This window comes from Bufo bufo, chromosome 2 (assembly GCF_905171765.1).
Source record: "Bufo bufo chromosome 2, aBufBuf1.1, whole genome shotgun sequence".
Lineage (NCBI taxonomy): Eukaryota > Metazoa > Chordata > Amphibia > Anura > Bufonidae > Bufo > Bufo bufo.
The window spans coordinates 239,730,345-239,749,303 of NC_053390.1; the positions used below are offsets into that span (position 1 = coordinate 239,730,345).

The following is an 18,959-nucleotide window of genomic DNA, read 5'->3' on the forward strand; positions in this document are numbered from 1 at the left end:
ACATTTTTCAAGCTGCTAGAAGTTTCCTGAGACTGGAGAAAATGGTTGGCACGGCAGAACATTACAATAGCTTTATATGCAGCTAGAGTGCTCCAATATGTCCGCGATTGCGCAAATCGGCATATTTTGGCGCAATACATGCAACTTTACATTTTAGCAGGTCTGACTACATTTTACTGATTGATGCAGTAAGTATTGTGGTGAACTTATGACATCACAGCACTATGTCTGCAGCATGTATGTATGGACAGCAGAACCTATGACACTACCTAATGCCCTGCACTGGAACCTGTCAGCTACACTATATCAGGATATAACCTACACTGACTATCTCCCAATAACTATCTGTATTATATATATAAGCTAACTATCTAGTGTAATGACCTAGCAAAGCACAGAGCACAGCAATGACACTGCGGTCTCTCTCAGAACTCCATAAAACAACAGAAAATGGCTGCTGGGGAGGTTCTTATATAGTAAGGGGTAGGCAACTTTCCTATTGGTTGCTAGGGATGTTGCTAAGCTCAAAGACATTGCAGCCTTCTCATTGGCCCATGAGGGATCATGGGTTCATATGAAAAAAATCTAGAATATTCACGAATACAAATATATAGCACTATAATCAAAATTTTTGCGAATTCTCGAAGTGTAGATATTCGGAATTAAAATTTGCGATTCGAATATTCACGCCCAACACTAATAAACATCCACAACACATCCTATCATTTCCACAGCTGAGAACAGAATGGTACCTGGCTTGTTGTGAGCAGAAACCTGGCTGAATATTGCCACCTGATTGGCTGATCAGGTTGCCTGTCAGCCTCTGAGCCATTTATGGCAAGCCTTCCCTCCTTCTCAGGAACATATGATCCTCCATCTTCTTCCTTCCTGTGGTTTTCCCTGACAATGTTCATAGTAAAATAGAATTGGGTGTGTTTTTTGCATGATTGGTCTGAAGCGAATCACCAAAACTTCAGATTCAAATCTGATTAGTTTAGAATCGAATCACTCATCTCTATTACAGAAGTAAAGGGTATGGAAGAAGGTTATGTTACAACATGTCTCTTCAGCCTCAAGCTTGGTTTGGACAAGCAATTTCAACTCATTCAATCACTTTATAATGGTTTTATACCCAAACACACTTTCATCTGGGAATGTTAAACCTCCATTATGCAGTATAAAAAACCTTTCCCTACTTTCCCACCAACCTATTCTGCACCACAATATGACTTAAAAAATAGAAACCAATGACGTCTAGATGATACTTTGTCCTAGATGCATACAATATTTAACTTTTTAAGGAGGAATCCAAGTTCTTTTTTTTATTGCTTTGTATTCATTTCATTGTCTCTTTGTCATTTACTGTATGCCTTTTAATTTGGCTATATCAATGTTATATATATATTTTTCAAACTATACTGCGTTGAATAAACCTTCAAACAGATAGTGCCTTATCCTACATATCATGTACTGCCAATGTTGATTTGTGATATCTATGAGAATTCTACATTCGTTTTTCACCTTGTAGTACTATATTAAAGTGTAATACAAACGTAAACGTATATGAGCCCCACCCCTCCCCCATGAAACGTTCTTTTATTTTGTGATTTACTTGTGAGAACTATCTTTCATTTACTTACTTTTTTGGTCTATAATCTGGAATTGATCTGTCCAGTGAGATTCTGTCACTTAACTGGGCATTGTAGCCATATTCTTCATATTTGGTTTCTGATTCATGGCTATCATCTCTCAAAGTTGCAGCCATTCCACCTTGCCCAAGCCCACCAGGTCCTTCCACGAGTCCCATGGGTTTTGCTAAGCCTAGAAAAATACATAATACGATTACCTCAATAATACATGATAACTGTACCAAAAAGTATAAAGCATAAAAAGCATACTGATTAGTTGTAATTCAAAAAATTAAGTAAAGTTAGTAAGAATATACTCTAATTCTACTTTTCAAAGCAATTCATGATCTTCAGCTTTAAAACTCTAGTACATCAAGAATATGTACATTGTTTAGTACACTGATGCATGTACATATGCTATATAGTGTATATATTGTATATTAATAAAATTGCATACTACATTATGTCAGGAGTGTCACTGAAACTGTTCAAGTCATATTTTTTAGCCTGCTGATATATTCCTTTACTATGATATCATCAATAAAGCTCCAGCCTGCTTCCCAAAGTGAGACAGAAAAGTGAAAATTGACTTTTTTTTTAAAGGTAATATTTCCTGTTCTGTACAGGTAACTTTTCAGTAGCTATTATCATTATTGCCACAAGCAGAATTACAATGATAAGTAGGTAGAAAACACAAAAGTCACAAAAGTTGACATCAAAGCTTTTTAGTTTCCTCTTGACTTCTGCATAGGTCACAGAGCATGCCTAGAAATCTCTTCCATATAAAACAATGAGGCAAGTGTGAAAATTGCCGGATTATATACATTTTTTTGTATAGATTAGAGTTGAGCGAACCCGAACTGTAAAGTTCGGGTTCGTACCGAACTTTAGGGTTTTCGGCACCCGGACCCGAACCCGAACATTTACGTAAAAGTTAGGGTTCGGTGTTCGGCGATTTTTATGGCGCTTTTTGAAAGGCTGCAAAGCAGCCAATCAACAAGCATCATACTACTTGCCCCAAAAGGCCATCACAGCCATGCCTACTATTGGCATGGCTGTGATTGGCCAACTGCAGCATGTGACTCAACCTCTATTTAAGCTGGAGTCACGTAGCGCCGCCCGTCACTCTGCTCGGATTAGTGTAGGGAGAGGCTGCAGCTGCTGTGAGGGAGAGATCAGGGAGAAATCTTATCAAGAATTGTTTTTTGTACTCTGCGATCTACAGCAAATGTGTTTTGTGGGTGTAGTGCACAATTTTTTTAAGCCTGCCCTGAGCCAACTACTACTGAAAACAAACTTTTTTTTCTTCAGTTAGTCAATATCAATACATAATCTGCAGCCATTTTATGCAACGATAGTGCACCAGCACAGGCTATCTGCATGTCTGCAAGTCCAGAAAAACAGCTTTTTACTTACTGGGGTTAAAAAAATACATCTGTAAAATATAGTGCACATCTGGGATTACACGTGCATAAGTGACATTTAGGCCAGAAATACGTCTTTTTGGTTACTGGGGTGAAAAAAACCTCTAATATACTGCACATCTGGGATAAGACGTGCATAAGTGACTGTCACATTTAGGCCAGAAATACGTCTTTTTGGTTACTGGGGTGAAAAAACCCTCTAATATACTGCACATCTGGGATAAGACATGCATAAGTGAGTGTCACATTTAGGCCAGAAATACATCTTTTTACTTACTGGGGTGAAAAAACCCTCTAATATACTGCACATCTGGGATTAGACAAGCATAAGTGACTGTCACTTTTAGGCCAGAAATACGGCTTTTTGGTTACTGGGGGGAAAAAACCCTCTAATATACTGCACATCTGGGATTTGTCGTGCATAAGTGACTGTCACATTTAGCCCAGAAATACGGCTTTTTGGTTACTGGGGGGAAAAAACCCTCTGATATACTGCACATCTGGGATAAGACGTGCATAAGTGAGTGTCACATTTAGACAACAAATACCGCTGTCATATAGAGTTTAAAAAAAAATTTGAGTGCAATACCCTACATCAGGGTTTTTATTGGCGGTAAATAATTTTTAACAGACTTAACCACTTTGTACTTTGCTTTGTAAATGCTAACTATGAGGCAAACATCTAATAAGGGACGCGGTCATGGTCATGGTGGTGGTGGTGTTGGTGGAGCCTCTGGTGCAGGGAGAGGACGTGGCCGTTCTGCCACAGCTACACATCCTACTGAACCTACTACCTCAGGTCCCAGTAGCCGCCAGAATCTACAGTGATATTTGGTCGGGCCTAATGCCGTTCTAAGGATGGTAAGGCCTGAGCAAGTACAGGCGCTAGTCAATTGGGTGACCGACAGTGGATCCAGCACATTCACATTATCTCCCATCCAGTCTTCTGAGGAAAGAGCACAGTTGGCGCCTGAAACCCATGCCCATCAGTCTGTCACATCACCCCCGTGCATATCGGGGAACCTGTCTGAGCCTCAAGTCATGCAGCAGTCTCTTATGCTGTTTGAAGACTCTGCTGGCAGGCTTTCCCAAGGGCATCCACCTAGCCCTTCCCCAGGGGTGGAAGACATAGAATGCACTGACGCACAACCACTTATGTTTCCTGATGAGGACATGGGAATACCACCTCAGCAAGTCTCTGATGATGACGAAACACAGGTGCCAACTGCTGTGTCTTTCTGCAGTGTGCAGACCGAAAAGAAAGTCAGGGAGGAAGACTGGGTGAAAGACGATGCAGGGGACAATGAGGTCCTAGACCCCACATGGAATGAAGGTTGTGCCACTGACTTTCAGAGTTCGGAGGAAGAGGCAGTGGTGAGACCGAGCCAACAGCGTAGCAAAAGCGGGAGCAGGGTGCAAAAGCAGAGCAGCCGTCGCCAAAAAAGTTTGCCTGCTACTGGCCACAATCACCAGGGACCGAGCACACCAAAGGCAGCTTCAAGGAGTTCCCTGGCATGGCACTTCTTCACATAATGTGCTGACGACAAGACCCGAGTGGTTTGCACGCTGTGCCATCAGAGCCTGAAGCGAGGCATTAACGTTCTGAACCTTAGCACAACCTGCATGACCAGGCATCTGCATGCGAGACACGGGCTGCAGTGGAGTAAGCACCTTCAAAACCAAGAAAGGGCTCAGGCCCCTCCTGCTCCCTCTTCTGCTGCTGCCTCGGCCTCTTCCTCCGCCTCTGGAGGAACGTTGGCACCTGCCACCCAGCAAACAGAGGATGTGCCACCAACAACAACACCTCCGTCACCAAGCATCTTCACCATGTCACACGGCAGCGTTCAGCTCTCCATCTCACAAACCTTTAAACGAAAACGTAAATTCCCACCTAGCCACCCTCGATCCCTTGCCCTGAATGCCAGCATTTCTAAACTGCTGGCCTTTGAAATGCTGTCATTCAGGCTGGTGGAGACGGACAGCTTCAAACAGCTCATGTCGCTTGCTGTCCCACAGTACGTCGTTTCCAGCCACCACTACTTCCCTAGGAGAGCCGTGCCCTCCCTGCACAACCAAGTATTGGATAAAATCAAGTGTGCACTGCGCAACGCCATCTGTGGCAAGGTCCACCTAACCACAGATACGTGGAACAGTAAGCATGGCCAGGGACGCTATATCTCCCTAACTGCACACTGGGTAAATGTAGTGGTGGCTGGGAGCTGGGCCCCAGGTGGAGAGCTGTTTAGCGCACGTCCTTCCGCCGCCAAGGATCGCAGGGCATCATTCTTTGCCTCCTGTTGCCTCCTCTTCCTACTCGGCTTCCTCCTCCTCTTCTACCACCTCCTCATCTGGTCAGTGACAGACCTTCACCACCAACTTCAGCACAGCCAGGGGTAAACGTCAGCAAGCCGTTCTGAAACTAATGTGTTTGGGGGACAGGCCCCACACCGCGCAGGTGTTGTGGCGGGGTATAGAACAACAGACTGACGAGTGGTTGCTGCCAGTGAGTCTCAAGCCCGGCAAATCTCGTTGCAGCTCTGGGACTAGCCGGTTTGATGCACATCCCTTGCTTTGCGCATATGCTGAATTTAGTGGTGCAGAAATTCATTCACAACTACCCCGACATGTCTGAGCTGCTGCGTAAAGTGCGGGACGTCTGTGCGCGCTTCCGGCGTTCCAATCGTGCCGCCGCTCGGCTGTCTTCTCTACAGCGTAACTTCGGCCTTCCCGCTCACCGCCTCATATGCGACGAGCCCACCAGGTGGAACTCCAGCTTGCACATGCTGGAGAGACTGTGCGAGCAGCAGAAGGCCATAGTGGAGTTTCAGCTGCAGCACGCACGGGTGAGTCGCACTGTGGAACAGCACCACTTCACCACCAATGACTGGGCCTCCATGCGAGACCTGTGTGCCCTGCTACGCTGTTTCGAGGACTCCACCAACATGGCCAGTGGCGATGACGCCGTTATCAGCGTTACAATACCACTTTTATGTCTCCTTGAGAAAACACTTAGGGCGATGATGGAAGAGGATGTGGCCCAGGATGAGGAGGAGGAAGAGGGGTCATCTCTAACACTTTCAGGCCAGTCTTTTAGAAGTGGTTCAGAAAGAGGATTTTTGAAACAGCAGAGGCCAGGTACAAATTTGGCCAGCCAGGGCCCACTACTGGAGGACGAGGAGGAGGAGGATGAAAAGGAGGATGATGAGGAGGAAGAGGATGGGGATGAAGCATGTTCACAGCAGGGTGGCCCATCAATGGTGCATGGCTGGGGGGATACAGAGGAAGCAGACGAAACGCCTCCCACAGAGAACAGCTTGTCCTTACCTCTGGGCAGCCTGGCACACATGATCGACTACATGCTGCAGTGCCTGCGCAACAACTGCAGAGTTGCCCACATTTTAACGTGTGCTGACTACTGGGTGGCAACCCTGCTGGATCCCCGTTACAAAGACAATGTGCTGTCCTTAATTCCCTCACTGGAGCGTGATCGGAAGATGCGCGACTACAGGCGCAAGCTGGTAGACGTGCTCCTGAGAGCATTCCCGACTGACGCCGGGGGACAAGTGGAAGCACAAGGCGAAGGCAGGTGGAAAGGAAGAGGTCGCCAACGCAGCTGTGTCAGCGCCAGCACCTCAGAAGGCAGGGTTAGCATGGCCGACATGTGGAAAAGCTTTGTCACCTCGCCGCAACAACCGGCCCCAACTGCTGATATGGAGCGTGTTAGCAGGAGGCAGCATTTGAACAACATGGTGGAACAGTACCTGTGCACACGCCTACACGTACTGACTGATGGTTCTGCCCCATTCAACTTCTGGGTCTCCAAATTGTCCACATGGCCAGAGCTTGCCCTGTATGCCTTGGAGGTGCTGGCCTGCCCTGCAGCCAGTGTACTCTCTGAACGTGTATTTAGCATGGCAGGAGGCGTCATTACAGACAGACGCAGCCGCCTGTCCACAGCCAACATAGACAAGCTCACGTTCATTAAAATGAACCAGGCTTGGATCCCACAAGACTTGTCTGTACCTTGTGCAGAATAGACATTTATACCACAATCTAACATACATTCTTGTACTCAAGTCAAGTGCAATTATTCTTTGTTTTCTTTTTTTTTATTTGTCCCAATATTTTGGGGGCTACCTACCCCAATAAATTTTAAAAAAAAAAAACATTGTTGGCTACCTCCTCCTCCTCCATTGCTGCCTCCATCTACAACACCACATTCACCGCCTCCTCAACCTCTGACTCCATATCCACCTCCTTCTCTTAATAATTTGTAATTTTTAGTTATTTTATTTCATTTTAAGGTATTTCCCTATCCACATTTGTTTGCAGAGCAGTTGCCATGCTCTTAAGCACATTTTACTGCCTTTAACATCCCTATAGCCTTTTCAATGACTATTTTAGTGCCATTTTAATGCAAAAAAGTGTCAATTTTAGTGCCCTAAATACAAAAAAATCTTATTTTCAATTGTTGGGTGACATTTTACCATTTTTGGCGTATACAAACCCCTGCTGTGCCTGGGTAACAGGGGCCAAAATCTCTCAAAATCCTCTGTTCTATTCCTGGGTGACATGAACCCCCTTTTGCCGTTGATGAACCCGTATTGTGCCTGGGTGACAAGGGCCTAAAGCTCTCAAAATCCTCTGTTCTATTGCTGGGTGACATGAACCCCCTTTTGTCGTGAATGAACGCCTGCTGTGCCTGGGTGACAGGGGCCTAAATCTCTCAAAATCCTCTGTTCTATTGCTGGGTGACATGAACCCCCTTTTGCTGTGAATGAACCCCTGCTGTGCCTGGATGACAGAGGCCTAAATCTCTCAAAATCCTCTGTTCTATTGCTGGGTGACAAGAACCCCTTTTTGCAGTGAATGAACCCATGCTGTGCCTGGGTGACAGGGGCCTAAATCTCTCAAAATCCTCTGTTCTATTGCTGGGTGACATGAACCCCCTTTTGCTGTGAATGAACCCCTGCTGTGCCTGGGTGACATGGACCTAAATCTCTCAAAATCCTCTGTTCTATTGCTGGGTGACATGAACCCCCTTTTGCCGTGAATGAACCCCTGCTGTGCCTGGGTGACAGGGGCCTAAATCTCTCAAAATCCTCTGTTCTATTGCTGGGTGACATGAACCCCCTTTTGCCGTGAATGAACCCCTGCTGTGCCTGGGTGACAGGGGCCTAAATCTCTCAAAATCCTCTGTTCTATTGCTGGGTGACATGAACCACCTTTTACCGTGAATGAACCCCTGCTGTGCCTGGGTGACAGGGGCCTAAATCTCTCAAAATCCTCTGTTCTATTGCTGGGTGACATGAACCCCCTTTTGCCGTGAATGAACCCCTGCTGTGCCTGGGTGACAGGGGCCTAAATCTCTCAAAATCCTCTGTTCTATTGCTGGGTGACATGAACCACCTTTTACCGTGAATGAACCCCTGCTGTGCCTGGGTGACAGGGGCCTAAATCTCTCAAAATCCTCTGTTCTATTGCTGGGTAACATGAATCCCTTTTTGCCGTGAATGAACCCCTGCTGTGCCTGGGTGACATGGGCCTAAATCTTTTAAAATCCTCTGTTGTATTGCTGGGTGACATGAACTCCCTTTTGCCGTGAATGAACCACTGCTGTGCCTGGGTGACAGGGGCCTAAATCTCTCAAAATCCTCTGTTGTATTGCTGGGTGACATGAACCCCCTTTTGCCGTGAATGAACCCCTGCTGTGCTTGGGTGACATGGACCTAAATCTCTCAAAACCCTCTGTTCTATTGCTGGGTGACATGAGCCCCCTTTTGCCGTGAATGAACCCCTGCTGTGCCTGGGTGACAGGGGCCTAAATCTCTCAAAATCCTCTGTTCTATTGCTGGGTGACATGAACCCCCTTTTGCCGTGAATGAACCCCTGCTGTGCCTGGGTGACAGGGGCCTAAATCTCTCAAAATCCTCTGTTCTATTTTCTGTATTTTATGTTATTTTAAGTCATTTCCCTATCCACTTTTGTTTGCATGCTCTTAAGCACATTTTGATGCCTTTTGCAGCCCTCTAGCCCTTTCCAGGACTATTTTAGAGCCATTTTAGTGCCCAAAAGTTCGGGTCCCCATTGACTTCAATGGGGTTCGGGTTCGGGGTCAAGTTCGGGTCAAGTTCGGGTCCCGAACCCAAACTTTTTTTTCAAGTTCGACCAAACTCGTCGAACCCGAACATCTAGGTGTCCGCTCAACTCTAGTATAGATAGTAACAATAAAATAAAAAAAACTCACCAAAAATTCTAAAACATTTTTAACATAAAAATGTTTTTTTTAAACAATAGGTCATTTTCTGGTGACACATTCTCTTCGATTCGATGCGGCCAGTTCGCCGAATTTTTTGATTCGATTCAAATTAATTTGCAGCAAATCGCGTTAAGAAATGGCTATTTCCTGGCTGCAGAGACCCTTTATAGTGGTATAGAACACTGGGCCTTGCAGTAACACGCATAGGGAGTCTGCTGTGGTAGTGAAATAATACTGTGAGTCAGTATGATATGCAGATGACAGGCTTCACTCTTAGAATCACTGCACACTTCACTTATTTGGGCAGTCACGGGGCCAAAACTGACCAAATAACTCAAGTGTGGACTCACACCTTACAGGTCAATGTTAGCGTCAAGCGCACTCCTTTTCATCTGATTCCACATAGATGTCTACAGAACCTCGGGGGGACAGAGTGGAGAGGGTGTCAGCAGTAAGTTTGTGTCGACGTCACTGATTATTTTGCCCTTCCTCTGTCCGTCAGCACAATAACCCCCAAAAAACGGATCTTGTCTGTTGAGCATCTGCCTTCACTCTGTCAGCATTTGGTCAGTAATCCATCAGTATTGCTAATGCCAGAAAAAACAGGAGTGGATCCAAAACAGAGATGACCGAGTCAATCATTCAAGAACCGCTGGGTTGTTGGTCAAGACACGACCGCTAGATGACACTGGGAGCTCAGGCCTCTCGCTGCGACTCATGCTACCATGCCCCCTTATTCTGCTGCGACCTGTGCCTGTGCTAGAAACATTTAGTCCTCTGCCACTCCGCTGTGCAGGGCCTGGCACTTCTCTGTCTGACATACTGTTAGATCAGATAAATAAAAATTAAAACACCCCCAAAAAGTCAGTAATTTTCTCACTTCACCACACAATGGCTAATAGCCCTTTTTTCCCACTGTAATGCAAGCAGGTGTGGACCCACTGCACCACTGACTGGCTGCACTCTGGAGTGGCGTAACTTCTTCACTAGAGCCTCTGATGATGAGGATAGGCTTGAGCTGTTTGGGTAATTGCCAGGTGCCACTCATGAGCAGTCCCCGAGTCAGTGGCAGCTGACCAGGGGGTCAGAGTACCCGATGCAAGCACCGAGGGGACGTGCGTGGCCAGAAGGATACGGGTCTGGACAGGCAGCGATCAAGAAAGGCCAGAAAGGTCATCTTACCTGAGGGAGATCTTTGTGAAAGCACCACCCCAGCTCCAATAGACAATGCATCCACCTCCAAGAAAAGTTGCTTACTGGCATCAGGACGATGGAGTACTGGAGCCACAGAGAAGGCCTGTTTCAAGTCTTGAAAGGCTGATTCAGCCTCAGAAGCCCAATTTTTGGCCACTTCAAAATCGCAGACAGCTTTTCAGGATCCATCTGTAGCTCAGTATCAGATATTATGTACCCCAAAAATGGAAGCGAGGTTTGTTCGAAGATAAATTTTTCAAACTTAGCATACAGATATTGCAAGAATATCATCTAGATAAACCACAACACAAGAGTATAACAAGTCTCTGAAAATATTGTTAATGAACACTGCAGGAGCATTGCTTATTCCAAAGGGCATCACCAGATATTCATAGTGACCGTCACAGGTGTTGAAGGCGGTCTTCCACTCGTCCCCTCGAGGAATTCGTATCAAGTTGTAGGCCCCACGAAGATCTAATTTAGAGAAGATCTTATCTCCTCTGAGGCAGTCAAACAACTCTGGAATAAGAGGAAGAGGGTATTTCTTCTTGATTGTGATTTTATTTAGGCCCCTGTAATCGATGCATGGTTGGAGAGAACCGTCTTTTTTCTTTACAAAGAAGAAGCCAGCGCCAGCTGGAGAAAATGATTTCCGGATAAATCCTCTGTCAAGATTTTCTTTAATATAATCAGACATGGCCTGTCTCTGCAGGTGACAGAGGATAAATGCGACCACAAGGAGGTGAAGAACCAGGAACCAGATCAATAGGACAATCATAGGGCCTGTGTGGAGGTAACATCTCAGCCTCCTTCTTATCGAAGACGTCGGCATAGGCATGGTATGCTGCAAGCAAATCTTCAAGATTTTGTGGTACCCGAGGTAACCAAGCAGGCTGAACAGGAGAAAGACACTTCACAAGGTAGTACTGTCGCCCAACGAAGCACCTCTCCAGACTTCCAATCAAGAACAGGTTAATGGGTACGGAGCCATGGTATCCCCAAAAGGAGAAGATGAGAGAGACTTTGAAGAATCAAGAACAAGATTTCTTATGTATGAAGAGCTCCTACCTGTAGTTTCAAAGGTTCAGTAGAAAATTGTACGGACTCAGATAGAGCCCTTCCATCGACAGATGACACCAACAAAGGCCCTTTTTTTCCCACTTATACACGCCACAAAAGGCTTTAGAACATGTAACTGCAGCGCTGAATGGCAAATATATTTTTATTTTGCCACTATTACACAACAAAAAGGGCTTTATAACATATAGCTGCACCGCTAAACGACAAATATATTTTACTTTTGCCACTAATACACACCACAAAAGGCTTTAGAACATATAACTGGACCGCTGAACGGCAAATATATTTTTCTTTTTCCACTTATACATGCCACAAAAGGCTTTAGAACATATAACTGCACTGCTGAACGGCAAATATTTTTTTCTTTTTCCACTTATGCACTCTACAAAAGGCTTTGGAACATATAACTGCACTGCTGAACGGCAAATATATTTTTCTTTTGCCACTAATACATGACATAAAGGGCTGTAATAAGCCTTTTTTCCCCACTAATACAAGCCATAAAATTCTTTAGAACATTTAACTGCACTGCACAGGGGCAAATAAGACATAGAAATATTTTCTTGTAATAAACCCTGTTAATGGCTGTATCAAACAGCTCTTGCACCCCAATAACAAGAACGGTTTGCTGGAATTACAGAGCTGTATAATGGCAATTTGGGTGCCCAGTCAGTGCAGCAAGGTGTAATAGGATTGTTCCTATTACCCAGGCTGTAACCTCGCCTACTGAACCCTGTTCAACATAAATGCTGTGGAATCATTCCTCCCTATCCTTTTCATACACCTTGAATAATCTTTCCCTGAACTTGTAAATCTTTTTTTAGCACAATGACGTTTTTTCTAGCACTGTCCCTAGCGCCTGCTGACGTCTCTCCCTGCACTAAGTACACTGGAAACTGGCAAATCCAAGATGGCTGAGGCTATTTATAGGGCTGTGACATCACAGGGCTGGCTGGCTGCTGATTGGTTACATGCATGGCATTATGGGTGATCCCGTCTTCCCAGAGTTTGTTGCTCCTTGTCCTCACACGTGCAGCAGCCATTTTAGGAAAAAATTTGATTCGTTACCACGAAGCGTGAGGAAATTCAGATTCGGTGCAAATCTAATTTCTCCTGAAATTTGTATCGAATTCCACTTCTCAATTTAGATTCGCTCATCTCTACTAGCAACAATACTCTGTGGGAGGGTGTCTGAGCAATAGGTGTTCTTGCATGCTAGTATCCTGCAAAAGTGTATTTCTGTGTTGTCTGCCTGTGTAATAAGTTTCTGCCTGTTTTCTGGATTATCAATATTGTGGACTTTCCTCTACAAGTACAGGTAGGCGTGACTGTGTCACATATAGATACTAATTAGAACTTAGAGGATTGCAATGTGGTAGAACCCCACTTTTAGTCATGGGTACTTAGGTGCAGTTAGAGAGTAAGCGTAGGAATTCTTCTTTTAAACCTTTAAGGAACCTTCCCCTTTGGAAGGGTGCCTGAGCAATAGATGTTCTTGTGTGCTAGTATCCTGTAAAGGTGTTTGTTGTCTGCCCATGTGCTGACTTTACTGAATACTGACCCTCCGCTGCCTGACCTGATCTGTGCCTGAACTTTGTATTGGCTATCCAATTCCTGCCCTAATGTCAGACCGTTTTCTGTTAAGCACAGACTCTGCCTGCCCTGATCTTAGCCTGTCCCTGATTACTGTTTTGTTTTACATTCCCCCCCCCCCCCTTCTCCACACCAATGTCTCTGACCACACGTTAGCAGTAAATCACACAGAGACTACTCCAGGAGGTAGCGGCCTGGTGGTTCCCCTGCAGCAAAGTCTAGACCTTGTATAGGGGTTAGGATAATGCCCTTAAGAATAGTCCAAAGCCAAAACTGTTGGTTGACACAGTGGTTCCAGACCTATTACCATAACAGTTAACTTACATTAAAAACTAAAACACACACATGGATTGCTTATTCCAAGAGAATACAAGAGAATCATTTTACACTAGTTCTTTTGAGTTTCTGTTTCTTCAATGGAATGCATTTTACAACTTCCTTTGAGACAAGATGATACCATTAATGTGTCCTGTTTGTCCCAACCTAGAGAGGCTTTGTTTATTACAGAGTTTATTTTTAAAGCATTTTTGCATGACTTTTAGAAGAAGAATGCTAGAGTGGTTTAGGTAATACAGTGTATAAATATAAACATTATACTTTGTTATACTAAGCCTAATAAAGAGACCTAGGTTGTCTTGCTACTGTATGTAACATCATTGCTTGTATTTTTGTTAGCAAATGGTATCATATCTGCAAGGCTGTTATGTTTTTCCTCCTAATGAGAGAGATAAAACATTGTACAATACACGTATGTAACAAAGGCAAACTATTAGGTATGTGCCTTCATTACTTTAACCAGAGATTACTGTTATTATTGTGATGGCAGCACATTCACTGGATGAGCCACTTGTTATTCTGCAAACCATATGTAGATAAATGAATTTCCATTGGATCTGTGATCTCTAAAGACATTCATCAACATTTCGATGCCTGTATATGTATCCTTGTAGGGCAGCAATTTTAACTAGCTGATTTCCATGACAACAGTCACTATTGTTATGACAGCAACAATCTTTACATTCTTTTCTAACATCTAACTCTGCTGAACAGTTCTGGCTGTCAATTTAGCCATCTAGTAACTGTCTCCTTACCTTTACACATGATACTGTGGATTGAGAAAAATAAATATACATAATAGGGAATAGAAATCTGCCATGAAATGTGCTACAATATGCAGCATGCCATTGAGGAGCCAGAGCAGAAGATTGGAATGGTAGTGGCTCTGACTATAGGATGTGTAACAGTGGTTTCCCTCAGGCCGTTGCTCCCTAGGGCCAGTGCAATGACAAGAGGGTGCATTTATTCTTCCCTCTGGGAACTCACTATAGTTGGGGCCTTCCCATCCTGATGGCAGGTAGGGGTGCCCTTGATGTTGGTGGTTGTATGGTTGCCTGGCAGGAGATGTAGTAATGCAATGGCCAGTGTATGGTGTGGTCAGGAAACCAGGCCAGAGGTATAAGAATAAACTTCTTTTCTATTTGAGTGAAAAATAGAGTTTTAGTACATCCAACAATAGTCCATACACAGTACAAATCATTTTCTCAGATAGTGAGGAATGGAGGCTGGCAAAGTGACAAATAATGGCACTCTAGATATGCCATTTTGCTAAAGTCTCTCTCAATAGAATCTCTGGCTAGCAACCGTAATGTGACAATTGTGGCTGTAGTGTCCACCGCGGGACACAGGTTTTAGAGACATGTCTGGCCACATGGGTGTCTTAACTGTATTCCCTCACTAGCAGCAAAGTCTGGTTAGCTATAGTCGCAGGTTACCTTAACTCCTTTGGTTTAGTTATGCAGATTCTGAGTTTTTGTCTTTCCTTCTTAGTGTAGCAGAAGCAGTAACCTTTAAAGAGATTGGTTACTTTGTACTGCACATACAATATTATCTATCTATCTATCTATCTATCTATCTATCTATCTATCTATCTCTCAGTGTGAGTCCTGTCTCACTGGCTCTCTCATTGACACAGTTTGGTTGAAAGCAGGTGAACAATCCAGTTATTCATTTCAACTGGTAACTAGCATGTAGTCTTCTTTAGCATTATGTCAAGCACAGGGCTTGAGGAGTCAGTGCAGAACACATAAACTGTCATTTTGGTGTTTCTCCCATCAGCAGCATTAGGCCTAAGCCTGTCATTTTACCTAAACTGTCATTTTGGTGTTTCTCCCATCAGCAGCATTAGGCCTAAGCTCATGCACACGACCGTATGCCCTCCGAGACATACGGTCTGTGAGCGGGCCATATGTCCCATAGCGGCATACATCGTGCACACGGGAGCACACAGCATCATAGATTACTATGATACTGTGCGCATCAGGCCGCCTGCGGGACTACTGTCCTGCCCTCACATGATCATATGAGTGTGGAACAATAACCCTACGGGCGGCCTGATGCTGATGCTGTGCACTCCAGTGCGCATGATGTATGCCGCTCCGGACCGGGACATATGGCCCGCTCATGGACCGTATGTCTCAGAGGGCATACCGTCGTGTGCATGAGCCCTTACACAGTGACAACAAGATCCTGAATAGAGAATGCCTTGCGGTTCACCCGGCGGTCGTTTCACGGCAAACTTTGCTCGTTCCCGATTAGCCGAACATGCGAACATATGGCGATATTCGCACACGCCATATTTTTCGCATAGTGCCGAACTTTGACCCATGACACATCATTTAGGAGGGACAGGACAGGCAATTGAGACGTTTCAGCACATGGACACACCCCAACCCTATAACAGAACCCGATCTGGCAGCCATTTTACATTATGTGTTTTGCCAGTGTAAGGAGAGATTGCATTTGCAAGGAGAGATTGAGGGGTGCCATATACCAGTTTCCACCAAATACTGATTGAGGGGTGCTATATACCTTCTTCCACAAAATATTGATTGAGGGGTGCTATATACCTTTTTCCACAAAATACTGATTGAGGGGTGCCATATACCTGTTTCCACCAAATACTGATTGAGGGGTGCTATATACCTTCTTCCACAAAATGCTGATTGAGGGGTGCTATATACCTGTTTCCGCCAAATACTGATTGAGGGGTGCCATATACCTTTCACAAAATACTGATTGAGGGGTGCTATTGCTATATACCTTCTTCCACAAAATACTGATTGAGGGGTGCTATTGCTATATACCTTTTTCCACCAAATACTGATTGAGTGCTGCGATAAACTTTCTTCCAAATAAAATACTGCTCTTCTCTATGGACTTTGGCAGAGGGTCATTTAGAAAATGACAGGCAGAAGAAGAGGAAGACCATTCCGCAGGGATGGTAGGTGTCGGGCAGGTGCACCAGGCCGGAGCCTAAGTGAGAAGTTGGAGAAGGCGCGTGCGATATCTTCAAAGGGCGCACCAGAGTTGGCTGAGTGGCTCACTCAGCCTTCCACTTCTGCACCTTCCTCATCCTCTGTATCTGCACCCTCCTCACTCTCTGCTGTGTGCACTCCCAAAGACACCACCACCACCACCATAGCCCCTCTACTCGAGTCAGAGGAATTATTTTTTCATCCATTCCTAGACCTTACCGATGCGCAGCCATTCTTTTCATCGGATGAGGAAGAGGAGGTATTAACGGCCGCCACCCAGCGGTCTGATGACAGTACCCAGATCAGCCAAGGAGGGTGGTCCCCGCTGTCGCTGCTTACTCCGAGATCTCTAATGTCAGTGGTGGTGAAGGTGACAATGAATTGTTGATGGACGTCACGTGGGTGCCCACAAGAGAGGAAGAGGAGGGGAGTTCAGAGGGAGAGACGGAGCAGCAGATAGTGAGAAGGAGGAGAAGCAGGCAGAACTCACAGTTCACAGGAGGCAAAAAGCAGACTGCAAATGTATCTGGAGCGAACCATCCACCATGCACGGTCACATCTTGTGCTCCCAGGATGCTGGCACATGGCTCCGCAGTGTGGGCTTTTTTTAACATATCAACTGCTGATAATAGTGTTGTCATCTGCAGCCTGTGCTGTCAACGAATAAGTCCTCTACTCCACCTTGCACCATGCCGTTGTCGCATTCATGTGGCACAAGGCAAGCTTCCGTGGCCCAAATGTTCAAGCGTAAAAAAATTACGCTGGATAATCTTCTTGCCCAACGGCTGATCGCTGGCTTGTCGGAACTTCTAGCCCGCCAACTACTGCCATATAAATTGGTGGACTCCGAGGCCTTTAGAAAATTTGTGGCCATTGGCACACTGCAATGGAAGGTCCCCGGAAGGAAATATTTCTCACAGAAGGGCATCCCAGAGCTATATGGCCACGTTCAGCGGCAAGTTAATATATCTTTGGCACACAGTGTCGGTGCCAAGATACATCTGACCACAGACACGTGGTCTAGCAAACACGGGCAGGGAAGGCACATAAATTTTACTGCCCACTGTGTGATTTGGATGTAAATACCCTTAAATTAAAGCTGACAGTCTGCAGTTAAAGCACATCTTGTTTGTTTCATTTCAAATCCATTGTGGTGGTGTATAGAGACAAAAATGCTAGAATTGTGTCGCTGTCCCAATATTTATGGACCTGGCTGTACATCCAAATCAGGTAAACGGTGTAGGAATTACAACAGTTTGCATATGTGCCTCCCACTTGTTAAACAACTAAAAGTAATGGGACAGAATAATAATCATAAATCAAACTTTCACTTTTTAATACTTGGTTGCAAATCCTTTGCAGTCAATTACAGCCTGAAGTCTGGAATGCATAGACATCACCAGACGCTGGGTTTCATCCCTGGTGATGCTCTGACAGGCCTCTACTGCAACTGTCTTCAGTTCCTGCTTGTTCTTGGGGCATTTTCCCTTCAGTTTTCTCTTCAGCAAATGAAATGCATGCTCAATCGGATTCAGGTCAGGTTATTGACTTGGCCATTGCATAACATTCCACTTCTTTCCCTTAAAAAACTCTTTGGTTGCTTTTGCAGTATGCTTTGGGTCATTGTCCATCTGCACTGTGAAGCGCAGTCCAATGAGTTTTGAAGCATTTGGCTGAATATGAGCAGATAATATTGCCCGAAACACTTCAGAATTCATCCTGCTGCTTTTGTCGTGGTAAGTGGGCCTATGCTCTTTGATCAAACTGTATACTAATGCCTCCTAATAGTGCATAGCAATAGATTGATAATAGTGCTGTATAGCCATGTTTTATCATGCTGAAATTTAAAACAGTTGTTATATCAAAAGCATAGTAATGAGGATTTAGATTCTCTCTAATATTGAATACATTGTATAGACTTTTCTCTAATTCCCCCCTCTGGATCAGCACTCCTCCCCATACGGCTTAGGTGCTTTTAACTAGCAGAAGTCTTTTAACGGTTTATAAATTCCTACCACCTCTCAGTTGGTGTTCCTGAGAGGCTGTGAACAGGTGAGCTCTTTGCACCTGTTCACATTATGCGGTGCTGGACGGTGGCCGTCGCTGCTTTTGTGCTGTGCTGGTGGAGTGATGGGGCCCAGGGCCTAGGTGGCTGTCACTACCAGAGCTTTGGGACGTTTTCACAGCTCTGTTTCTCCACCCCTGTGATGATGTCACTACTAGAGCTGGGAGGAGTTCTCACTACTCTGTTTACTTTTGGTTTCTTTCACCACAGCTGTCCTTCATGTGTTTGATTTCCCTCTCTTTATATCACCCCTCCTCCTATGATAGGATGTGGATTATAGTTCTCACTTCAGTTGTAGCTCTTGCTTTAGTTTCTTCACTTGTAGCTATCAGTTCACTGGACCTGTGTTCTGCTGCAGCTAGCACTCCGGATATTGCCAGCCTGTCCTTGGATCCGTCTTCT

The 18,959-nt window shown here is 44.9% G+C and overlaps 1 protein-coding gene across 1 annotated transcript in view; it reads right to left on the reverse strand.

Annotated features, from left to right (window-relative positions):
* Positions 1–18,959, reverse strand: part of GALNT9 (polypeptide N-acetylgalactosaminyltransferase 9) — an 832,217-nt gene that overhangs the window by 764,370 nt on the left and 48,888 nt on the right. Inside the window, exon 2 of the mRNA XM_040416273.1 lies at positions 1,641–1,821. Within this exon, the coding sequence (XP_040272207.1) occupies positions 1,641–1,821 (181 nt within the window). The remainder of the gene's footprint in view (positions 1–1,640; positions 1,822–18,959) is intronic.